Source organism: Chiloscyllium plagiosum, chromosome 21 (genome assembly GCF_004010195.1).
Source record: "Chiloscyllium plagiosum isolate BGI_BamShark_2017 chromosome 21, ASM401019v2, whole genome shotgun sequence".
Lineage (NCBI taxonomy): Eukaryota > Metazoa > Chordata > Chondrichthyes > Orectolobiformes > Hemiscylliidae > Chiloscyllium > Chiloscyllium plagiosum.
The window spans coordinates 20,844,044-20,870,382 of NC_057730.1; the positions used below are offsets into that span (position 1 = coordinate 20,844,044).

At 41.0% G+C, this 26,339-nt stretch overlaps 1 protein-coding gene across 6 annotated transcripts in view; it reads left to right on the forward strand.

Annotated features, from left to right (window-relative positions):
* capn15 (calpain 15) overlaps positions 1 to 26,339 on the forward strand; it is a 305,948-nt gene that overhangs the window by 57,386 nt on the left and 222,223 nt on the right. For 5 of the 6 annotated variants that reach the window (XR_006314778.1, XM_043711451.1, XM_043711453.1 and 2 more), the window contains one exon: positions 6,257 to 6,343. The exons of the other annotated variant lie outside the window; for it this stretch is intronic. Coding sequence is in view for 1 of the 5 variants with exons in the window: in XM_043711448.1 (XP_043567383.1) it covers positions 6,257 to 6,343 (87 nt within the window). In the remaining 4 variants the exon portion in view is untranslated. The remainder of the gene's footprint in view (positions 1 to 6,256; positions 6,344 to 26,339) is intronic. 6 annotated transcript variants of the gene reach the window in all.

Consider the following 26,339-nt stretch of genomic DNA (forward strand, 5'->3'; position numbering starts at 1 on the left):
TCCAAGGTCCAGGACTATGTGTTGAGGGACGCGCTGAAGCTTGGGGCAGCTGCCGCCAAGGCGCGGTGGGGGAAGACCACCGTCTAACATCTGCCTGCCTAAGAAGAACAGGGGGCCCACGCAGTCATTTGGGCTCCGCTGGCGTCTCAGCTCAATGTAATCGCACCAACCTGTGAATAGGAATGATTACCCTGTTTCGATACACAAAGAAATGGAATGTTTACAGAATGATGACATGTCCAATTGTATAGATTAAATATATATGAATAAAGTATATTTTTGAAATTTAAAAAAAACTATCATTGTTATGCAGTTACAGGGGAAAACGCCCAATTTATGGACTGCAGCAGGCTCCATCCCTTGGCTACTCCCTCATTGTCACAATGCATACTTAGTCTGAGCCTCCTAAAGTGCTCACACCATACCTGTTTTGGATTGCCTTTATTTGTGGTTTGTGTTTTGTTCCCTCAGCCAAAAATACCAGGCTCACCTGACTACTGCCTTGCAGCACCATTTAGTGCAGAGACAAAATAAGGAAGCTTGGCTTAGATATCAGCAGGTCTTGGTCAAGTAAAGGTTGACAGCCTTTGATCAGGGGCTCAAGGCCAAGTAAAGCAAAAATAGCCTCCAGTAACAGACTAAGCCTTCCTCAGGGCAATCAGAGTCAAGATCCTCTCCTCATAAGGGGTGGCAAGCTGAATTGTGGCAGCATACCATTGGTCTTGACTGTTTTTGCTTTATCGAGGGTTGTTTTCCTCATAAAATGAGAATTAGGCAAATGCTAGAGAAGATGAAAGTAGATGGGGCAACTATTTATTTTGGTGCAGGTGGGTAACTCCCAAGTGATTGAGTAGACAAAGGACATTCAGGATAAGAGGTGTCCAGGTTGGGGTGGTTGACAGCAATTGAGGAATTGTGTTATATGCAGCCGTTGGAATGGAAGAGCGTGAGTTTTGATGAGAGATGGATATAGTAGCAGAGTGAGTTTGAAGTATTGGAGAGAACGTGGTGGCATTTGTGGTTTGGAGAAGGACTTTGACTACCTTCATGCATTTCTGGGCATTCCTTCAGATGGCTGAGATTGCTTCAACCTGAGTGCCAACATGGAACTAAGCTGGCATGTTATGGTATCATGGGTGCCAATTTCTCTTTGCCAATCCAGAGCGAATATCAGTGAATAACGAGGCAGCTCTGGACTGACAGCATGCTTTTGAAGATATTTGTGCAAAGTATTCCAGGCTATCTGCTGGGTGGTGAGTTGTTCTGAAGTGGTCTGTGGTAAGAGAAAATGGAAATTAGACACGAGAGACGCCATAGGGGCAGGTTAGGGTTTTAAAGAGGTGAGTTTGGTAATATAATGTGAGAAAATGAGCTCGGAAAACTTGCATGAGAAACGTACAGGAAGGAAATCTGTGACTTTACCTAGTCAAAACTATGTGTCTCAGCAGAAGGCTCACCTGATACTACCACCTCAGTGTGAGCAAGGATCGATTATAAATACCTTTTCTGGGGTCAAGAAGAGAATATAGTCTCCAAATCCCCACTTTCTTTCATTTCCTTAATGATCTTGGAAGCAACTCATTGAAAATGTCCAATAGACAATACACCATGCACAAGGTTAGTTTGAATATGTGCAAGCAAATGCCTGGCAGTATGCCTCTGTTAACTTATTTTTTTTAAATGTGTGGGTGTAGCTAATGTGGTGGTTCCTGATTGGAGTTTGTTTCTTGTCCGGAAAGAGAATGGCAGGAATTGCAAGGAGAGCCCAACTCTTCTGCCAGCTTTTACTGAAAAAAATTTGACTTGCTGTCCTTTGCCTCATTGATTTCTCTCCTTTGACTTCTGGTGATTTTGCAGTATTGCATTAAATGTCCACTTTAAATTAATATCTTTATAAAAAAAAAAGGTAATCACTGGCTATGTAAGATTTAGCTGTTTATATTTGTTTAAGTAGACAAGTGTTGTTTATATTATTCAAAGCATTTAAAAAACACACACTGGAATGGCCTTGCACAATGTGTCCTGCTCTATTATTCTTCTATAAAACAACGTTTTAACTATTTGTGCTTTAAACAGGGCCATGTTACAATACATAAAAAGAATACTGCGGATGGATTATTTAACAGATGAAATGCTGGAAATACTCAGAAGATTAGAAGCATCTGGAAAGAAAGAAAGAGTTAACCAGTGATTTTTAATGACTCCTACCCAAGCAGAAAGTGCTGCCACCCCTGAAGAGCTCCCCTCAACGTTAATGCCTGTTTTGGCAATGTGCTTCAGATTTGCACTACTTTTGCTCTGTTAAAAGCTTCAATTTTACTATTTAGAATCATACTGCACAGAAGAGGCCTTTCCTGTCAGGTCTGTACCACCAAAACCATGCCACACCCTACAATAGTTCACAATAATACAACACTTTTTCATACAGCCCTATAGCCTTGAGTGTTGTGATATGGAAATGCCAGTGTTAGACTGGGGTGGACAAAGTCAGAAATCACAACACTAAGTTATAGTCCAACGGGTTCTGTATTTAGGTTTGCTCGCTGAGCTGGAAGGTTCATTTCCAGACATTTCGTCACCCTCCTAGGTAATATCTTCAGTGGGCCTCTGGGCAAAGCTCTGTTGATAATTCCTGCTTTCTATTTATATGTTTGGGTTTCTTTGGGTAGGTGATGTCATTTCCTGCGGTGATGTCATTACCTGTTCTTTTTTCTCAGGGTGTGGTAGATGGGGTCTAACTCAATGTGTTTGTTGATAGAGTTCCGGATGGAATGCCATGCTTCTAGGAATTCTCATGCATGTTTCTGTTTGGCTTGTCTTAGAATGGATGTGTTGTCCCAGTCGAAGTGGTGTCCTTCCTCATCTGTGTGTAAGGACAGTAATGAGAGAGGGTCATGTCGTTTTGTGGTTAGTTGGGGTTCATGTATCCTGATGGCTAGTTTTCCGCCTGTTTGTCCAATGTAGTGTTTGTTACAGTCCTTGCACGATATTTTGTAAATAACATTAGTTTTGCTTGTTGTCTGTGTAGGGTCTTTCAAGTTCATTAGCTGCTGTTTTAGTGTGTTGGTGGGTTTGTGGGCTACTATGATGCCAAGGGGTCTGAGTAGTCTGGCAGTCATTTCCGAGATGTCTTTGATGTAGGGGAGAGTGGCTAGGGTTTCTGGACATGTTTTGTCTGCTTGTTGCTGAGAAATCTGCAGACTGTGTTCATTGGGTATTTGTTCTTTTTGAATACACTGTATAGGTGATTTTTCTCTGTGCTGCAGTGTGGGGTGGCTCTTTGGAATAATGTTCTGATGCAGCTTTGTTTGTAGATGTTGAGGTGACGTCTGGAACATCTGGAAATGAACTTTCCAGCTCAGCGAGCAAACCTAAATCCAGGACCTCAACCCGAGCTACAAATCTTCTCAAAAAAAGTCAACAGGTTTATTTGAAATCACAAACTTAGAGTGTAGCCCCTTCATTAGGTGGAATGAGAACGAAGCACACAGAATTTATGGGCAGAGAGATCAAAAGATCATACAGATAGTGAGTGGAGTGTGAAATAATACATCACTGTAGGTGACCAAGAGTGTTATATGGTTTGGGTAAAATACCAACAGCTGAATAACAACTGAAGGGATGACCTATAATCCAAATAAATGAGGCAGAGAGATAATTACAAAAAATTAAAAATAAGGTGGTGCTGGAGACAAACCAAATGACTGGAATAACATGGAACAAAGACAAGCTGCTGGAAAAGCCCAGCAGGTCAGGCAGCTTTTGTGAAGAAAATCCAGTGGAAAGGTCACCAGATCCGAAACGTTAACTTTTTTTTCACAAATATCACTAGATCTGCTGAGCCCCCAGCAACACTTGTTCGTGCTTCTGGTTTCCAGCATTCGCAGTTCTTTTGGTTTTTATTTGACTGGAATAACACGATTCTTCACAGATGCGCTCTGGTCTCACTCTGTCCCTCATTTAAGGCATCTCCTTAGATCTTATCTTTGATCATCTACCCAGTTATCTCCTTATTTAACTCCATGATAAATCTTGTTTGATAACTAATGGAATGTTTTATTACAAGTTGTTCTCGTATAAAGCGTGTTTCGACAATGTGATTTGGCTGCAATGTCACTGAAGAATTAGAATGGTATTTTTGTGACAGCCTACCTTTGTTTGCAATAGCACGATTCCAGTGGAGATTAGGTCACATCCTTTGTTCTGCGCATGCGCTGATGTCAACTGTCATCAGAGCATGTGACAGGTATAGTCCTATACATTCAGCAGCTTCATCTCAAAAATTAAACTAATGAATGTTCATTGCTATCTCTTTGAGACAGAATATTCTTCTATAATTCCTGTATAAGCCCTGTAAAATTCCTGCAGGACTGCATTATCCTTGTACAAACCATTTGCCTTTCTAATTTGTTCTTGTACCTGCATATCACACAATCTAAACCAACCCCCAAGAAACAGTCAGAAGTTAATCAACCACAGACATCCATTTCTGCAACCACAACTGCATCTGAAGGTGGTGATGGTGATGACCGTCTGAAAAAAAAACCTATTTTTTCAATGTAATGTGTTAAATTTACTTTTGTTAATAAATGTGATTTAAACCTTCATTCAGGCTGTGCTATATTTTGTGTTAGGCTTTTGAGTGGTTTTTGAGCGATCGTGAGGTTTTTTTTTGCTGGTCTGCCTCAACCCCATTTTTCCCATAGGCCCCATTATTTCTGCTAAGCAATTTTCTATTAAGCAAGGTTTCGCTGCAACGCAACTGCAGCATTATAGGAGAACTACCTGTGCATTGAAGGTGTCACATAATACTAATCTTTTCTTACTACTCCAGGCCCACTGTGATGATGAGCCCTTACATACTGAATTAGAGAATGGGAAAACCAAATATAGACAGGAATTAGAATTAGCTTTATTGTCATATGTACTCAAGTGAGTATAGTGAAAAGTATACAAGTCGCTGCTTACAGTGCCATCATAGGTACAAAGGCCCCTAGGTACAGCTTTTTCAGTTACAGTTTTTGGAAAAATAGAGAGAAAAAATTTCCAGCATTGCAGATTTTAGGAATAAATTATAAAATGGAGAAATAAAAGTCTAAAATGAGAAGGGAATTGTGATAATCTGATCAGATGGGGGCAAGGGGGAACAGTTTTGATCAGGGAATAAAGGGCTACACTGCATAACAATTAGCTCAGTTGGCTGGACGGTTGGTTTGTGATGCAGCGTGTTGCCAACAATATGGGTTTAATTCCCACGCCAGTTGAGGACATCATGAAGGTCCTGCCTTCTTAATCTTGCTCCTCATCTAAGGCATGGTGACCTTCAGGTTAAACTCTCCAACCACTCTAATGAGAATGAACCCCATGGTCCTCTGGGACTATGGAAGCTTTTATATTTTTTCTGTACACTGACTGTGGCCACCCTACCCAGAGTTACTCCCTGAAGTTAGGAGATTTTGAATCCTTTTTTTTCATATGGAAGTTTTTATAGAAATATAACCTAGCAAAATAATCAGAAAAAGAAAATTGGAGGGGTCAACATAGATAAAAGCTACCAGTGACACAAAACACAGGTGCATTACTTAGGCTTGACTCTCAGAAATTGAATTGCTGTTTGCGGACAGATCTTAGGCTATTGACATTATTTTAGCAATGATCACTTTAGTTTTCCTTTCTGAAATGTGTACCATATTGTTTCTTTAATGCACCTAAACTGGATCATTAAATATAGATGTGTGTAAGTATAGTTATAACACTCTATCCCTGAGGCAGTTTAACTGCAACAGTTTTGTCATCTGAAATTATTTTGTGAAAGTCTCCCTTTTGACAAGGACTATTGATTCTGATTGAATGAGATACAACAGCCAATTTGAATTTTGCAGTGAAGTGATAATGGCCATGCTTTATTGAGCCAGAAAAATTGAGAGCAAATTGGATTCTTGGATGGGCAAGAGCAAAAGTTGAATCTCAATTATGAAGTTTATCTTAAACTGAGTATGCAAAGAATACTGTTTAGTTGAACTTTGTATGGGTTAATTTCTTTGAATTGTAACTTGAACCGAAGTACTGGCTACCTACTTTTTCTTCCCTCCGTTTAGCGAATCAGCATAATCAATTGGCTTATGTTTTAATGAAGTTCTAATAAGATCATTGTTCTTTTTATCAAACTTCTTTGTTAGTAAGTGTTTACTGTTAGATGGGGGATAAAATGAGAAAGATAATCAATGGAATTGAAATTTTTTTTTTACTCTTTCAGGTATGCAGAGACAGGGACGTTCCATTACAGTTCTAAAGAACGACTTCTTGTCCCTGTAGGTACGACTGGTGTCTTTCACACAGGAAGGTAAGTATTCAAGTATTGTTACCGAATAATAACCAAAGCATCGACATCATACATGAATTGGAACTGGGGTTCTGCGATAACATTTAATGGAAAGCATGGAGTAGGAATAAGTAAACTTGTTCTTGGATGTTTCTGATCACTCACTTTTTAAAAAAAAGCAATGTACAGAGTCCTTCTGCTGAAAATTGAAAGACCACAAAGACTGGTTGTCATACTCTTATTGTGGAGTTGGTAAAGTGCTGGTGATACTTCTAGCATTCCCTGCTTGTATGAGAACTTAAGCGAAGCTGATAGTTTTTAGATCTTGCATTAATCATTTTAAAGACTACTGCTGGATTGCTCTTCAGCCATTTTCACTCAACCTTTGAACTGAGAACCTCCTTTTACACAGGATCTGAAGATTTACCTCATTGCTCATGTACACAGACAAAACAGAAATCAGTTCAACAGGCAATTGCCAAGAATGTATTTGTCCTCTTTCTTTTCACAAGAAGAAATTCTTGCAGTAGCCTGGTTTCTGTTTTATACATTGTAATTCGATATTCCAGAGCTCTGGCTTCCATACGTTTTAAATAAAAAGATACATAGCATAGAAATATTATCTAAAACTTTTTTTGTTTTTGTCATGTGTTTGGCCAGATTGAACATCAAACTAATGACATAGTTTCAGAATCTTTCAACTCAGAAAGAGACCACCTGGCCAGTGTGTCTGCCTCTCCATATGATCCACATTATGTTAACCTTTCCCTACATTTGTCTAAGTCATTCTCAAATATTTATAAAAGCTATTAATAATTCTCCTTCCACTATTGATTCTGTTGACATGCATCATCTTTATGGATCCATGACATACTGGGTAATGCCTTTACCAATTGAGTCATTGACAGGATCATTATCTCTCCTGACTGCAGCCTGTTGATCATGGGTGGTGTTCTGATGATTCTCGGTGATTATTAATCACCGTGTTGAAACTGTGCAAATATTAGGATATGAATTTTATACATTTTAACTGGGCTGATGCCTCATGTAAAGCAAGGCAGATCATTGTGACATAAATGTAGTGTGATCTCAGCCACTAATGTTCATTGTATGATTTCAAGGTCTGAGTGAATTCTAATATGGACTTAGGAAGACAAATGACCTACTATGTTTTCAAAAGTTTAAATACCCTTTTTACTTTCCAGAATCAAATATCAATGGTGAAAATAAAGGTGCAATTGAGAATCAGTTAGACTCTGACTTAGGGGAGGAGATGGCCTAGTGCTATTATCGCTGGACTGTTAATCCAGAGATCCAGATAACATTCTGGGGGCCCAGGTTTGAACCCCACCACAGCAGATGGAAGAATTTGAATTCAACAAAATACCTGGAATTAAGAATCTAATGACGATCATAAATCCATTGTCAATAGTTCACTAATGTTCTTTTAGGGAAGGAAGCTGCTATCCTTACTTGATCTGGCCTATATTTGACTCCAACTCTGATTCTTATCTGCCCTCTAGGCCATTAAGAATGGACAATAAATGTTGCCTCGCCAGCTTCGTCCTCATCCTGTGAACGAATAAAGGAAAATCTATGTTCTTTGTCTCCTTGGTACCAGTTAATCCATAAATTGCAAAACCATGATATTCCTCATGTTTGAGGTGGAGATGCAAATGTTCATACATTGGCCTGGACAGATCGAGAAACCAGTAGAAAACAGTCTTTGTTTTGTGCAATGATGTCAAGGCTTTCTGACGGTGAAATTGTAGCTCTTGATGTTCAATCTGAATCCGCAATTGATCAGGTCATTCTTTGTAATTATGTGTCTTTTCCTTATTGTGAATAGTTTTCCATCACCATCAGTCAAGATTGAAGTTCTTTTGAGTTTTTAAAATCTATTCTGCCTGCATAATCTGAGATGTTTTTAATCTTGCTTCCTTTTTTTTCACAATGTGGTAACTTGTCAAGTTAATCCTTTGTCCAAGCATTCTTCCATATTTGGCCGCAACAATGGAGAGAAATCAGAGTTAATGTTTCAGGTCCAGTGACCCTTATTCCGAACTGAACCCGAAATATTAATTCTGACTTCTCGCCACAGATGCTGCCAGACCTGTTGAGCTTTTTCAGCAATTTCTGTTTTTCTTTCTGATTTACAGCATCTGCAGTTTTTTCTTCCAAATTTGGTCAGTTGTAAATTCAACATGAATATGATATTAAGCCTGTTAAGGTGTTAGAAAATTGTCAGCATTAATTTTGCAATGAGCATTTAATTATGTTTGAACTTTTTTTGTCGGCTATTCATTCATAGGATGGGTGGAAAATAGAATGAACTTTCTTTGAAGGAGATTTTATGTTGCATCCACACATTGCCCAGTGTTGATCTGTGGTATATTAGGGGAATAAATTAAGCCCCTGACTTCATGTTGACTGCCAATTGCACAGTTTCTTGATACTCAGGCATGTGTGCCAGCAATACCTTCCCAGCGCGGTGTTGAGCAAGTGGATGGAATGGGTGCAGTTGTCAATGGGCAGACCCAGAGAGCATCACAAATGTTGTTAAATATTGAGAATTTGGTGCAAAGGCTGAAGAAGGTGCTGCTTCTTGCCTCCAACACCACAAATGGTTCGTATTGCATATAAATATTTAAGTTAATTTACTTATCAGGAACTTGGTAAAAAGAATTAATTTTAAAAATATATATAAGGTAAATAATTAAATAAATAAAGATTTAGGGATAGGGATGACAATACAAGCATTGAGGGAGTTTGTGGAGAGCACTGCGATCCCAAACGACAATGTGTGCATCTCAAACTTCAGCTCAGTGTTGTTGCATTGAAATCTGAAGAGGAAACAGTGGTATCAGAGGGACGTTGAGTTACTTGCATGCTTCAAATCTGGATATGTCATAGTTCTTCGGTTAAGAATTGCTGTGGATCTGGTTAATGGTGAGGAATAGGAGTGTGTTACTGCAAATCATCAATCCTCTTTGTTACTTCTTCAGGAAACTCAATCAAGTTTATGAGACATGATTTCCCACGCACAAAGCCATGTTGACTGTCCCTAATCAGTCCTTGCCTTTCCAAATACATGTACATCCTGTCCCTTAGGATTCCCTTCAGCAACTTGCCCACCACCAAGGTCAGGCTATAGTTCCCTGACTTGTCCTTACCGCCCTTCTTAAACAGTGACACCATGTTTGCCAACCTCCAGTCTTCCGGTATCGATGATACAAATATCTCAGCAAGAGGCCCAGCAATCACTTCTCTACCTTCTCACCGAGTTCTCAGGGTACACCTGATCAGGTCCTGGGGATTTATCCACCTTTACCCGTTTCAAGACATCCAGCACTTCCTCCTCTGTAATCTGGACATTTTGCTAGATGTCACCATCTATTTCCTTACAGTCTATATCTTCCATATCCTTTTCCACAGTAAATACTGATGCCAAATACTCATTTAGTATCTCCCCCATTTTCTACAGGTCCACACAAAGACCGTCTTATTGATCTTTGAGGGGCCATATTCTCTCCCTAGTTACCCTTTTGTCCTTAATGTATTTGTAAAAACCCTTTGGATTCTCCTTAATTCTATTTGCCAAAGCTATCTCATGTCCTCTTTTTGCCCTCCTGATTTCCCTCTTAAGTATACTCCTACTTCCTTTATACTCTTCTAAGGCTTCACTCACTAACATCATGCATTTTGTTTTGACATCTAGCCTGTGTTCCTCAGATTTTTCTGCTCTCTGATCTGAAGCTGTAACTACAAATATAATCCACAATGCAACTTTGTATTTAGTTTATTTTGATATTTTATTTTTCAAAAATTCTTTTTCCACACGGGGTTAGCCATCACACCAGCATACTTGCTTGGGAGGTGATGGAGATATTTGACAGGCAAAATCTCGGCTTTTTTGGTATCTATTGATGGCTGGTAACTGAAACTGAATATTACACAAGAGTAAACTAGTTATTGGAATGTTTTTATATAGTGAACAAAGCAGTTTTATTTCTCAGTGAAATGCTGTATTTTAAAGCTCTGTCACAAAGTGGGCATTTAAAGATCATGTGTTTTCTAGACTCTCTTAGAAGAGTTAAGTTGCATAAATGCTTTGTGAATTAGATGTTGACTTTTATAAAGCAGGAAAATTGTAAATTTAGTGATACATAGGTTGGATGGCAGTGAGTTACAGTATACTTGTTTTCAATTTTGTATTTAATCTTGATTGAATCACATTTAGAAGATCATGTGCAGTTCTGGTCACCATGTAATAAAGAGGATATGGAGGCACTGGAGAGGATGTATATCAGGTAAAGACTGACAGGCCAGCTCTCTTCTCTTGGAAAAGGAAGACCGAGAGGTGGTCTAGCACAGGTGATTAATGTTATGAAAGGTTTTGATAAAGTGGACATGTTGCCTTTTGGGAGGGATTTAATGAGAGGCAATTAATACTTGCAGTCATCAGGAAATCCAATAGCGGATTTAGAAGAAGAAGCTTTAGAATGGTGAGATGTTGGAACTTGCTGTGCAAAGAGTGGTTGAAGTGAATAATTTAAATGTAATTAATGGGAATCTAGCTATGTATATGGCGGAGAGGGAGGTGGTTATGATGCTTGATTTAGAGAAGTGATCCACTGTAATGTAGCTATCCTCAGGGTGGGAGGAAAATTAATGCATTATTAAACAGAGCTTTATTGAACATAGTGTGGTTTCTGATATGATCTCTGATGATCCAGGTTAAACTGTATAGCTGACTTAATACAAAATAATGCCTGTAACGTTTCTAGCAATTCTTCAGTTGAACTGGTGATGCACTGTAAGAGGGGCTTAGACCCCCTCATCCACCACCTTTCAGTGCTGTTAGAGGGCCCATTTAGCAAAAATATACGGTTATGTATATAGAACTACATGTAGCTAACTATCTGTTGTCGTCATCAATTTTCTGCATTACTTGCTCTTAAGGTTTTTACTGGAAGTGTGCTAAGCATTTGTCTGACATTAGTTTGCATCCTAACGCAATGTTTATGCATTCTGTCGGATTCTAAGACACAAAGCTTTCCAGCAGTTTTTAATTGGTGCTGTTTGTTTCCTGAATGCAGTGAGGAGCTGGATCAAACTTCGTCCGTGATGGAAGCATATGATAAACAGTAACACAGTTATACTTGAAGCTGAAGAAACAGAGGCAGGTTTTGATCATATCAGGTTGTCATTTGACCTTTTGTGCATTAAGGTTGTGTTGCATCATATCTGTGTATTGATTTCCTGAGCAGGAATTAGTCAGGCAGAACAGTCCTTGGGACAAACAACCTTTTGCAACACACACCGGGTTAGACAGTAATACCCAAACATTCGTTACTGCGAGGAAGAAACAATCTTGCCAATGCACAGCATCTTAATCCTTTTTGTGACCCAGTGTCTGCATTCTGCACGACATGCTAATGGCTGTGCCTACTGCCATTCTTTTATGAAGAAAAAGGAGCATTTGCTGAAAGCCCAGGTTAATTTTTACAGTACCTTTGTATTAATTAGCATTTGCTTGTAGGAAACCGCTGAATGAAAATAATGGCTCACTAGACTCAAGGGTATTCTCATTACTTCAAATCTACTGAATAGTACTGATGGCCTTTGGCTTTTAAGTTAAGGCTGGAGGCATATGGACAGCAGACCAATGACTGATATATCATTGCAGTGGGGCACAAATTGTCTTAAAAAAAGACTTCCAGGCATCAGGAAGCATTGCTGTTTAGTCAGTTAATCAGTGCTTTTAAGAAACAGATCTCTAATCTTTCTTCATCTCTCTTTTATTCTCTCATCTTTTTCTTTCTCTATCCCTTCTGTCCTGTATTTCTCCATCCTCTTGATATCTCGCCCCATTTCTTAAATTCTCATTGCTATTTTGATTACAAGAACACATTTCCATATCCAAGTAAGATCCAAAAGTAGTTTCTATTGTTCATCTAATTCGCCAATTTAGCTTGAATCTCATCAATCTGTGTTAACCTTGGTCTCGACTTCGGATTAATTAACAAACCCATAACATGTAAATATTACAAAAAGCTGCCCCTTCCACATTACTAGTAAATGTCACGAGAGGGGATACAGAGTAGGAATGAAATGGAACTGCTATTACGTGCTTTTTAGTGTCAAAACCAGCTATAGAGTAATGCACGTCTAAAAGTTAAACTGTTGCGTTTTCCTGGTGCATGCAATGCTGGTTCCTGCTCTGGATCTTCAGACGGAAGGTGCCAGCAGAACTACAGTGGAGAAAATCTAAAGACCACTTGCCTGTAACTATTCCTATGAACACAGTATCTTCGTTGTAGTGAATAGAGTTTATTCATATGACCAGATTAAGAAGTGTGATAGAATGTCACTAGAATAGGAACATGGTAAATGTTCTGAAGAGACTGAAATAATATGATGTCAAAAACACTATACCATTAGTTAACTCTTCAAATAAGGGAAGAATATGTAGAAGTAAAAGGCAGTTGTACATGAGATCTGGTAAATATGATGAGGGTTTCTGCCTCATTCTGTAATAATTTATCAATTCTTTTTCCTTTTGTTACTCAGTCAAAATAAATTCTGACCGCACCACGTTGACTTATTTCCTCTGCGTTATGTGAGGCAGAAGAAGCCTGCTCATAAATAATTTCATTATCTCAACTCCTCAGCTGCTAGAGGATACTTCCTAGAGACAAAACAACTGCAGATGCTGGAATCCAAAGTAGACAGGCAGGAGGCTGGAAGAACACAGCAAGCTGGGCAGCATCAGGAGATGGAGCAGTTGACATTTTGGGTGTAACTCAAAGGTGTAAAGAGAGCTGCAGATAAAGGAGATGGTGCGGGCAGCGTGATGAAATGGTGATAGGTGAAGACAGGCAGAGGATACTACCTCTGTCATCTAAACAGCCCATCACTGCACTGCCTCCATTCCCTGCTCCTCTGCTCTAAACCCTCCCCCTTCCAAACGCAACAAAGACAGAGTCTCCCTTGTCGTCACCTACCACCCTATCAGTCTCCGCATCCAATGCATCATCCTTAAGCACTTCCATCAACTCCAACTAGATCCCACCACTGCGAACATCTCTTTCTCTCCCCCCCCCCCCACCCACTAAAGCACCCCTCTCTTCCTTCTGCATGGACCTTTCCCTTCAACAGTCCTTGGTTTGCACCACTCTTCCCACCAACCCCCAGGTACCTTCCCCTGCAACCAGAAAACATGCAAAAGCTGCTGGTACACCACCTCCTCACCCCCATCCAGGGCCCCAAACAGTCCTTCCAATGAGGAAATGAGACAGAGGTTCACCTACTCTTGATGTGGTCTTCTCTACATCGGTTAGACCGAACGTAAGCTTAGGGAACGGTTCATCTCAGCTGGGCCCGCAGAGGCCAACCGGACCTCCCAGTCATCGCCCATTTCAATTCCCCTTCCCCATTCCCTTTCCAACATGACCATCCGTGGCCTCCTCCATTGTCACAACGAACCCAACCACAAAGTGGAGGAACAGCACCTCTGCCTGGGCAGCCCACAGCCAGGAGGACTCAACCTCCCTTTCCAGGCTCTTGCCCTCCCTGCCACCCCACCCAGCCATTTCCCGGATTTATTCCTCCCATTGACCCAACCAGGTTGCACCCTCTGCATGTTTTCACTTATTCCCATTTCACTACCCTGACCCCACCATCCCCTTTACCTGCAGCTCCCCCTACACCCACCTCCAGTCCTGAAGAAAGGTTATACCGAAACGTCGACTTCTCCACCTCATGCTGCTGCCTGGCTTGTTGTGTTCTTCCAGCCTCCTCTCTGTCTACAGATGATACTTGCTAACGACTCCTAAAATTCAGAATTGACTTTACAGCCTGCTGTGACAATATTTAATCAAATGTGAGATTTTATGCTGAAGTTCCTTTCCTGCCTCGTGTTAGGGTTGATGCATTGCCCATGACTTGGATTGCTGCTGTACCACTCTCTGGATTTGCTTAGAAGTTGTCACTTGACTGTTTGTCCTGGCAATCTGGACAAAGTTTAAGAATCACAGAACACCAGGTTATAGTCCAACAGGTTTATTTGGAAGTAGAAGCTTTTGGACCACTGCTCCTTTGTCAGGTAACCGTGGAGCAGGATCATAGGATACAGAATTTATTGTAAACATTCAAAGTTTCATACAACTGATGCGAAGTATTGAACATACCTAGATTGCTGTGAAGTCTTTAATTACTTGGAATAGGGATGCAGGTTTTGAGTGATTTTAATATGTAAATCCCAGAACTACTTTAAAGTCACAGTCCTGAGCTAATTTAAGGCTTTATGGAAAACAAAAGTGACAATTCAGCTCAGACAATGCATTATAAGTGTGAGGTTAGAGTCTTCTGTATCCCAACTTTGAGTCATTCTGCTTCTATTTCCAATGTAGGAATTTATAAAATGTCATATGACTGACTACTATAGATTGTGTGCTTTTTGAACAAAATAGAATCTATCAGGCAAATTTGCATTTGCAGATACGTGTGTGTGAGCGAGAGTGAGTTTGTGTGTGTGTGCGTGCGCACGCGAGTGTGACAGAGTATATGCCCGTGAGAGTGTGTATGAGTCAGGGTCTTGATGAGTGTGATTGTGTGACCGTGTGTGTGTGTCACCTGTAGTTTGACATGAACCCAAGATTCCAGTTGAGGCTGTCCTATTGGCTATCAACCTCTGCTCAGCCACTCTGCATTGTGGCATATCCTGAAGTCCGCTTTGGACGGCTACCTGAAGATCTGAGGCCGAATGTCCTTGACCGCTGAAGTGTTGCCCGACTGGGAGGGAACATCCCTGTCTGGCGATTGTTGTATGGTGTCCATTCATCTGTTGTCATAGCGTCTGCTTGGTCTTTCCAATATACCCTGCCTCTTGGTATCCTTGCCTGCAGCGTATGACAGAGCCAGCGTTGGCTGTGTCACACAAGTACCTGCCGCGCACGTGGTGGATGTTGTCCCCACCTGTAATGGTTGTATCTGTGTTGACACTCTGACACGTCTTGCAGTGGTTGCCATGACAGGATTTTAAAGTGTTGTGATTGATGTTGTCCTGAAGGTTGGGCAGTTTGCTATGAACAATGATCTATTTAAAGTTTGGCCCTTATAGAGTCATAGAGATGTACAGCATGGAAACAGACCCTTCGGTCCAACCTGTCCATGCCGACCAGATATCCCAACCCAATCTAGTCCTATATCCCTCCAAACCCTTCCTATTCATATACCCATCCAAATGCCATTTAAATGCGCAATTGTACCAGCCTCCACCACTTCCTCTGGCAGCTCATTCCATACACGTACCACCCTCTGTGTGAAAAAGTTGCCCCTTAGGTCTCTTTTACATCTTTCCCCTCTCACCCTAAACCTATGCCCTCTAGTTCTGGACTCCCCGACCCCAGGGAAAAGACTTTGCCTATTTACCCTATCCATGCCACTCATAATTTTGTAAACCTCTATACGCTCACCCCTCAGCCTCCGTGCTCCAGGGAAAACAGCCCCAGTCTGTTCAGCCTTTCCCTAGAGCTCAAATCCTCCAACCCTTTTAAAGGTGAGAAGTGGAAGTATAGGGAAGGTCTTGGCGAGGTGCTCATCCACATCGATATTGTGTTGCAGATTCTGAAGAACATGATGTAGTTTCTCCACTGCCGGGAGTAATGGACAACATAGGCTACCCTCTTGGTTGTATTCTGTGTCTGTTTCTTGAGAAGATCATTACAGTTTCTCACTGTGGCATGTCTGAACTGGTGATTAATAAGTTGAGCATCACATCCTGTTCTTATGAGGGCATACTTCAGCACCTTCAGGTGTTCATCGCATTCCTCCTCATCTGAATAGATTCTTTGTTTGCACAGGGTTTGTCAGTAGGGAATGGTTATTTTACTGTGTTAAGGGTAGAAGCTAGAGAAGTGCAGCATTGTGAGGTTATCCACGGGCTTGAGGTAGAGTGAGCTACTGAGGTGCCTGTCCTTTATGTAGGTGCATGTGTCCAAGAATGAGACTGCATCTAAAGAGTAGTCCATGGTAAGTCTGATGGTGGGATGAAATCTGTTGATCTCACTGTGCAGTTGTTTCAGCAACTCCTCGCTATGGGTCCAGAGGAAAAAAGTGTTGTCAATGTATCTGGTGTATAGTGTTGGCCGGAGGTCCTGTGTAACAAAGAAGGCTTGTTCGAACTTGTGCATGGAAGTGTTGGGATATTGGGGTGCAAATTTGGCCCCCGTGGCAGTTTCGTGTGTCTGGATGAAGAACTGGTTGTCAAAGGTGAAGCTGTTGTGGTTGAGGATAAAGCAAATGAGTTGGCGGGGGGTGCCTGAAGATTGGTAGTTGTTGGTATTGAGTGCTGATGTTGTTGCAGCAATGCCATCGTCATGGGGAATGCTGGTGTAGAGTGCTGAAACGTCGATTGTGACAATAACTGTTCCTGGTTCGACTGCTCCACGGGTGCTGAGTCTCTATAAGAGGTCTGCAGTGCCTCGACAGAAGCTGGGGGTCCCCTGTACAATGGGTTTCAAGATGCCGTCGACATAGCCAGAGAGGTTCTCACACAAAGTCCTGTTGCCTGATATGGTGGGATATCCAGGTGTATTGGCAGTATTTTTATTTTGGCTGTGGTGTTGGCAGAGATTTTCTGCATATGGCTAAATATCTCACAATAGATCGTCTTCAACTTGGGGGATCTCAGCTCTGTGTATCTGTTTGTCAGAATCTCGTGTACCAATGCAAATGGGAATTGCTCATTTTTAGTTCGATCCTTGTCAATAAATACAAAAGTAAATGCAGAAAAGATTAATTTTGTGCAACCTTTTCTGTCCCTGGGTGGGCTGACTGGCCGTCCAACTACATTAGTGGAGCATTGATGATTATGCTCCCTGTCAGCAGGTAGCCATCGGGCCTAGCTAATTGTGATCACAATAGAGGAGCAAGAAACTGCCTCTGCTGTATCATTGTTGCTTGAGGCTGTGTGACTGTAGATTAGCACAACACTGTTGAAAGAAGAGGTTTGCATTTTTGCCATGAGTGTTTTCAATTGTGACTTGAATCCTGTCTGATTGTATAAAGAATTACAGTTAAACTGAGTTTAAGTTTTGACTGACTGGGATTTCTATTAATAACAATGTGTTGGTTTCCTGTTTCCAAGGCCTCTAATTGTGGAATTTTTGGTTATATCTAGAGTATTTCACTGCTACATAGATGGCACAGATCTGTTAATTTAACCTGTAAAGAGCTGTAGCATTATCTTAGTGAGTGTAGTGTAGGAGAGTAGAAATTGCAATAATGCTTTATTGTGAAAGTTGACTGAATAAAATTGCTGATTTTACTCAGACTTTACTGGTGAAATATAAAGATATACCGCCATTAGTGATTGCGTGATATCCTAATGGCTTTGTAACAAGTGAAGTACTTCTGCAGTGTTGTCATTATTATTGGTCCAACATGGTTTTGCAGGGAATGATCACACACTAGTAATGGGCCAAAGACAAACCCATCTGTTTTAATGACACTGATCGAGGGATAAATATTGGCTCAGGACACCGGGCAGAATTCCCCTATTTTTCTTTGAAATATTGCTGTGGTTTTTTTTTTGTTTACATTCATCTGAGACAACATACAGAGCACTTCTCTTCTATATTGGGAGTGTCAGTCTGGATTATGGGCTGAACCTCTAGAGTGAGTCTCGAACCCACAACCTTTTGGTTCAGAGACAAGAGTATTTTAGTCAACAATTTCCTTTCTGATGACCTGGTTTGTATAGCAATGATCTTCATTCGCTAGTTTAAAGGGACAGGTGACCTGCATTATCCATGTATCTATTTAGTGTTTCTTAAGAGCACTTGAGTCTCTGCTGATGTTTTAATTTGCATGCCAGTGATTTTTTTTGTGTGGGTGGGAGTCTAATATGACATGGTAAGGATGAAATTATAATTACTTGTTCTGTAATGTCAGAATTCCAGTGTGAATAGGTAGAGTTTCCTGCAATTCTCTTCCCTGTACCCATGGATGTGTATAGCTTAAATCTCGTCAGCTGTGCATCTTTGCTAATAGTTGTTGGGTTGACTGTTGCAGTGGATAGCTAACACATAATTTGCACAGTGTACCAAGAGAAGTGAACAGCCATAGTAAATGTTGAGGGACACTGGTGTCCATGACATCCACAGCATGACCAGTACTGATGACTGAGGGTTTTGTCACCACCTGATCCAATCTACTATCTCCATCAGCCTGGCACCAAAATAGTGGAAGCAACAGAGACAGTGCACCAAGAAAATTGACATCATAGGTCTCAAACATTCCATCAAGTTAACTATTCTGATTCAACATCTCATTACTAATCTCTAGCTACAAGCCCTTGGTTCCTGGTCAGCCTTAAAGTCTGCCAGTACAACACCTCTCTACCAGGAACCATAGTTTCTGGTTTGCCAAAAATATCCATGAGATTCAGGACTTAATTGATAGAAAACACAGAGCTTTCATTGACTGGAAATTCAATCATGGTTAAAGAAAAAAGAAGCAGTTCTACAGGCAGCAAAGAACAATGGTATACAACTCATGACATAAAGAACAGATAATGGGAAGAAAAAGTATTGGAGATCCAGTAATGTACAGATACCAATGACATGCTTGGTTTCTTCCACTGCCAAAATCAAGATCTGAACACTTGAGGCCCATACTGCTGAGAGCCAAACATGAAAGAGAATTCTTCAAAGATACATTGGCAGTCATTATTTGTTGGAGGGATAGTTTGACGAACCGCTGAACTGACACCCAGTTTTTGATTCAAATGTCTTCAATCCATTCCTAAAAACCCCATTTGGCTTGGTGTTGACACTTCCTGATCTGGAATGGAAGTGAAAAACGCTATTTGACAGTTCAAAACAACTAAGGTCCTGGAGTTGATGGAATCCTTGCTGAATTTCTCAAAGATGGAAGAGATGCAGCCTGGGCATGGATACAAGCTTGCATCTTTCTCTGGGAAGAAGAATGCATGCCAAATCTAGGGGATGCTGGGACTGTTCAACAAGTTTGATGTTGTAACTGCAGGGGAGTCTCTCTGCCATCTACTACGAGGAAGATCATTACAATGATCTTTCTCAACCACCTCAGCAACTTCCACCCAATGAAAGTTACCATTGATATGATCTTCAATGTTTTAGCAACTCATGCAGAAAAAAGATGAGCACACCATGTTAGATCTTATTTCACCTCATAAAACCTTTCAACTTTTGTCAGGAGCATTCTTCGCAAACTGGTTGTCCTAGAAAAATTTATAAGTATCTTTTGCTTACTGCAACCACCACAAACCATGTCACAGGACAGACCTTAATCAAACAAGGCTGTGTCGTGGTGTCAGTCTTTCTCTTCCAGTCTCCACATTGCAGTCTGCATCTCTCCTCCAGCAGGTTATCCACATGAAGATAAACTTCATAACAAATAGGAACTGTTCAACTTATGCAACCTTTAATCCAAAAACTAAAACTATTACCATCTAAGATGACACTTGAGTGCACTTAATCATAAATTTAGTTCCATTATCGACTTCTAATCTGAAGTCGGAGAACATGGGCCTTTCAGTGAACGCTCAAAATTAAAATCCTCTTCTGCCTAGCTGTTTTAGCAAAATGTCTCTGTTTGCCCCCAACTGTTGATTGAAATCAACAGCAAGATTCTAGAAAATGTGGACCACCTGTCTCCTCTCAACAAAGGCAGACATAAAGGTGATCAAATTTATCATTGCTCCAGTGTGGCAGCTCTGTTGACTGAGGTAAAGAATATTCGAGGACCAGGAACGCAAACCTGAGACTTATGTAACGGTTTACTAGACAGCAGTGATTTCTGCATTTCTATGTACTTCTGAGACTTGAATGTCCTGCAGCAGTGCCTTCAAAGTACTGGAAAAGCTCAACAGAGATACCTTTGCAAGATCCTCTAAGCCCCATGCCAAGAAAGGAGGTCCCACAGCAACATCGTTTGCGAAAGAAGCTTGCCCAGCATCAAGTTGCTAATCCCTCATAACTATCTTTGTTGAGAGGGACATGGTATTCATACCAGACTTGGAAGCAACTGCTCTAATTAGGTTTGGTCACAGGAGACATTTAGGAGTACAAGAAAATACTTTAGGTATATATTCCGAGCACTCGTAAAAAGGTTAAACTTGTGGGAAACTTGGTTTGTGCCTGACCAAATAGAGAGAGGCTCTGGGGCCCACAATTCTTGAGTGCTTGAGCCAAGGGCAGGGCCACTGTACTTTGAACTGGCGATGAGCTTCTGTTCTGGGAGAAGCCTGTGGCTAACAGCAGCACCAGAGCCTACGATTTCTGTCCTTGAGCTCGATAGACACTGAGCACAATGAAAGACTTTGTCAGGAATGTGCAGAGGCATGAAGGGAGTAAAATAAATTCCAATCCATCTGTCCAATCCTTCGAAAATCCCCTAACAGCATGTGGCAGTGTCTGCTGATCATTTATTGGACTTAGCCATTTCATAATAATTCAAATCAGATTGGAAACATGTCATCCTGCATCCAGGGGGAATGCCTAGAAGAAGAACAGTAAACATCAAAGCAGTTATGCTGTAATATTATTACTGTTTCCCATAAAAATTGAAGAACTAAGTGAATAATTTAGGAAATGTTATCAATTATTAATCAAAAGAAATAATTGAAAATCTGCCTTTGATTCTCTGTATAGTACAAAATGGAAGAGTGTACAGATATTGCTTATGTTGGTTATTAAATCTAAAACAGTAGGAAGTGAAATATGACCATTGCTGTTTTGCAGTTTGTGAAAAAGTATGAATGATCTAAAGCTTTGGATCACATAACTGATTTATTCAATTTTAGCTTTTAAAAGCTTTTAGGGAAATATGAGTTGTAAACAATCTGGATGTAGTTTGACTCAATCCTAGCAACGTTAATCTGAGAGGATGTGTTAGATACTAGTTGTTAAAAGCAAATGGGCACTGTTTCCAACTCCAATTTCCTCCTGTCTCAACTTTTGGGAGGTCCTGAGCATTTCTGGATCATTGCTGTCATCTGCATGGATCAAACTTGGCTACTCAACCTTGTTTTTGATTGGAACTCCAAACGCAGTTTAGGCACAAAGTTTTGGTCGGTTAACTTTGGGAAAAGCAAAGATAAACAAAAGATAAAGTAATAAAATATTGTTGGATCTGACTCTGGATTGACTCATACTTTTATATCACTTCTCAGTCTGCTGAAGGACTTCAGCTCTCTGTTCTACAGAATATAGTGTAACCAAATTTGCAGACAAAAAAAGTGGAAAGGCAATTTGCAAAGGGGATACAAGCAGTTTAGAGGCATTAAGTAAGTTACATTGGTAATTTAAAGAGTCAATTACTGCAATAAGGACTGATGATATCTTGGAAGGGTCTTCAAACAAGGCTTTGTGGTAGAATGTAGGAATGTTAAGTTGGTGGGGGGGGGAGAGAGGAGGGTGCGGGGCGCAGTCACATTATTGGGAGTGTATTATAGGCCCTAAAAAGTCAGTGGGAAATAGAGGAGCATATATGTAGACAGTACAGAGGTTTGTAACAGTAATAATTAGGTAAATATAATAGGGGATTTCAACTTTCCCAACATAAATTGGGATTGTCTTAGTATTTAGAGGGGGTGGATTTATTGAAATGTTGCTGTTTGCATTAATACGTAGAAGGCCCAACAAGGGATGGTGCACTGCTGGATCTGGTTCCGGGGAATGAAGCCGGACAAGTATTCAATATGGCAGTTGTGGAACATTAGCAACCACAACGTGGTATGGTTCAAATTTGTTTTGGACAAGGAAAAATAGCTTGCAAAAGATTGGCTTTGGATTAAGGATAGACAATTTTTATTAAAGTAAAGCAGGATCTAGCCAGAGTTGACTTGGAACAACACTTTGCAGATAAGTTTACAGCAGAGCAACAGGTGGTGTTCAGAAAGGAGCTGGGGAGGGTATAGGTCCAACATGTACCCTTTAGGAGCAAATAGAAGAGCAATAAGTTCATTGGAGAAAATTCTGAAGGAGAGAATTAATATCCACTTGGAAGAGCATGGGTTAATTAGAGATAGTCAGCATGGCTTTGTCAGAGGGAGAAAGTGAGGACTGCAGATGCTGGAGATCAGAGCTGAAAAATGTGTCGCTGGAAAAGCGCAGCAGGTCAGGCAGCATCCAAGGATCAGGAGAATCGACATTTCGGGCATAAGCCCTTCTTCAGGAAACAGAGGGAGGCCATGCCTAACATATTTGTTAGAGTTTTTCGGAAATGTAATCAAGTGTGTGGATAAGGGAAGTTCAATTGATGTAGATTTTCTGGATTTTTGCAAAGGTTTTGACAAGGTTCCACTTGGGACACTGAAAAGGTTCAAGCATATGGAATTCATGGAAACTTGGCAAGATGGATCAGAAACTGGCTTAGTAATAGAGCAAAAAGGGTAGTGGTAGAAGGCTGTCCGAGTGACTGGAAGCTAGTGTCCAGCAGTACACCACAAAGATCAATACTGGGACCCTTATTGTTTGGTATATTGTTTGGTGGGGGGGTAATGTTAAGCACGTTTGCAGGTGATGCCAAGATTGGTCGGATGATTAATTGTTCTGTAGAAAGATGTAGATAGGTTGGTCAGATTGGCAGAGCAGTGATAGATAGTATTTTACCCTGATAAGTTCAAGGTGATGCACTTTGAAGGAAGAAGCAAAATTAGGACCTATATAATAAATGGCAGTATGCTGCGTAGCTCAGAGGAACAGAGGGATTTTGGGGTCATTATTCACAGACCCCTGAAGTTGGCAGAGCACATGAGCAGGATAGTTAAGAAAGCATATGAGAACACTTGTTTTCAACAGTCATGGCATAGAGTATAAGAGCAAGGAAGTGATGGTAGAGTTGTACAAGAGTGTTGGTTAGGCTACAGCTGCAGTTCTGCTCATCTCACTACAGGAAGGATGTAATTGCACTAGAGTGGGTAAAAGGGAGGTTCACCCAGGATGTTGCCTCGGATGGAACAATTGAGCTACATACAGGGAGAGACGAGATAGGTTTGGATTATTTTCTTTAGAGCAGAGAAGGCTGAAGGAAATGCCGCTGTTGGACTGAGGTGGACAAAGTTTAAAAATCACACAACACCAGGTTATAGTCCAACAGCCTTATTTGGAAGTAGAAACTTTTGGAGCATTGCTCTTTAGTTAGACAGCTAATGGTGCAGGATTGTTGGAATAGCTATTCCGCTTGGTTGAGGGATCAATCATGAGAGGGCATCGTTTTAGGGTAAGGGGGAGGATATTTAGAGGGCATTTGAGAAAAAACTTTTTAACTCAAAGGGTGGTGGGAATCTGAAATGCATGGCCTGAGAAGGTAGTAAAGGCTAGAAACCTTACAATCTTTAAAAGAAATTGAGTGATCACTGGAAATATCATAGCGTTCAAGGGTATGAGACATGTATTGAACTATAAGGAGAGACTAGATAGGCTTGGATTCTTTTCTTTAGAACAGAGAAGGCTGAGATGTACAATAGTATGAGAGGCATTGATAGGGTGAGTAAGATGTGGAGGTGTACTTTACATCAGTGTTTACTGTGGAGAAGGACATGGAAAATATAGAATGTGGGGAAATACATGGTGACATTTTGAAAAATGTCCGTATTACAGAGGAGGAGGTGGTGGATGTCTTAAAATTCACAGAAGTTGATAAATCTCCAGGACCTGATCAGGTGTACCCTGGAACTCAGTGGGAAGCTAGAGAAGTGATTGTTGGGCCCTTTGTTCTGATATTTGGATCATTGATAGTCATAGGTGCGGTGCCAGAAGACTGGAGGTTGGCTAATGTGTACCATTATTTAAGAAAAGTGGTAAAGAAAACCAGGGAACTATAGACCAGTGAGCCTGATGTTAGTGGTGGGCAAGTTGTTGGAGGGAATCCTGGGGAACAAGATTGACGTGTATTTGGAAAGGCAAGGACTGATTAGGGATAGTCAGCATGGCTTTGTGCGTGGGAAATCATGTCTTACAAACTTGATTGAGTTTTTTGAAAAGGTAGAGTCATAGAGATGTACAACACGGAAACAGACTCTTCATCCAACTCATCCATGCCAATCAGATATCCCAACCCAATCTAGTTCCATTGCCAGCAGCAACGAAGAGTATTGATGAGGGCAGAGTGATGGATGTGATCTATATGGAATTCAGTAAGGCATTTGACAAGGTTCCTCATGGTAGACTGGTTAGCAAGATTAGATCCCATGGAATACAGTGTGAACTAGCCATTTGGATACAGAACTGCCTTGAAGGTAGAAGACAGAGAGTGGTGGAGGAGGGTTGTTTCTCAGACTCGAGGCCTGTGACCACAGGTGTGCCACAAGAATCAGTGCTGGGTCATTTATATAAATGTTTTGGATGTGAACATAGGAGGTAGAGTTAGTAAGTTTGCAGATGACACCAAAATTGGAGGTGTAGTGGACAGCAAAAAAGGTTACCTCAGATTACAATTGGATCAAATGGGCCAATGGGCTGAGGAGTGGCAGATGGAGTTTAATTTAGACAAATGTGAGGTGCTGCATTTTGGAAAGGCAAATCAGAGCAGCACTTATACACTTAACGGTAAGGTCCTGGGGAGTGTTGCTGAATAAGAGACCTTGGAGTGTAGGTTCATAGTTCCTTGAAAGTGGAGTCGCAGGTGTACAGGACATTGGTTAGGCCACTTTTGGAATATTGCGTGCAATTCTGGTCTCCTTCCTATCGGAAGAATGTTGTGAAACTTGAAAAGGTTCAGAAAAGATTTACAAGGATGTTGCCAGGGTTGGAGGATTTGAGCTATAAGGAGAGGCTAAATAGACTGGGGCTGTTTTCCCTGGAGCATCAGAGGCTGAGAGGTGACCTTTTTTCGAGGTTTATAAAATCACGAAGGGCACGCATAGGGTAAATGGACAAGATCTTTTCCCTGGGGTGAGAGAGTCCAGAATTAGAGGGCATAGGTTTAGGGTGATAAAGAGACCTAAGGGGCAACTTTTTCACGCAAAGGGTGGTGCGTGTGTGGAATGAGCTGCCAGAGGAAGTGGTGGGGGCTTGTAAAAGTACCACATTTAAAAGGTATCTGAATGAATACATGAATACTGAAGGTTTAGAGGGCTGTGGGCCAAGTGGGACTCGATTAGGTTAGGATATCTGGTTGGCATGGATGGGTTGGGTCAAATGGTCTGTTTCAGTGCTGTACATCTGTATAACTAAGTGCAGGAAATTGGGATTAGCACACTTCCAGTTGTAGTTATTGTCAGTCCAGACTCGAAGGGCCTTTTCTCTGCTATATGGGTTAAGTAAGTGGACAAAAGTTGGAAAATGAAGTATAATGTGGAAAATGTGAAATTGCTCATTTTGGTAGAGAGAACTAAAGAATAGAATTATTTAAATGGAGAAAATTTGCAGAAAGCTGCAACACAAAAGGGACTTCGGGGTAAAAGAAAACCACTGAAAGAACTGTGGATGCTGTAAATCAGAGACAAAATTAGAAATTGCTGGAAAAACTAAGCAGATCTGGCAGCATCTCTGAAGAGAAGTCGGCGTTAGCATATCACGTTGGGTGACTTAGGAAGGGTCACTGGACCCGAAACGCTAAATCTTATTACTTTCTACAGTTGCTGCCAGACCTGCTGAGCTTTTTCAGCAATTTCAGTTTTTGTCAGGGACTTGGTGGTGGGTACGTGGAGACCGTGCACTGCCAGCGATAGTAGTAGAGTCAGATACATTAGAACATTTAAGCAACTCTTGGATGGGCACATGGATAATACTAAAATGAACGGTATGTAGGTTTGTTTGTTTGATCTTTGGATGCGAGCATAAGAGGTACAGTTAGTAAGTTTGGAGATGACACCAAAATTGGAGGTGTAGTGGACAGCGAAGAAGGTTACCTCAGATTACAACAGGATCTGGACCAGATGGGCCAATGGGCTGAGAATTGGCAGATGGAGTTTAATTCAGATAAATGCGAGGTGTTGCATTTTGGGAAAGCCAATCTTAGCAGG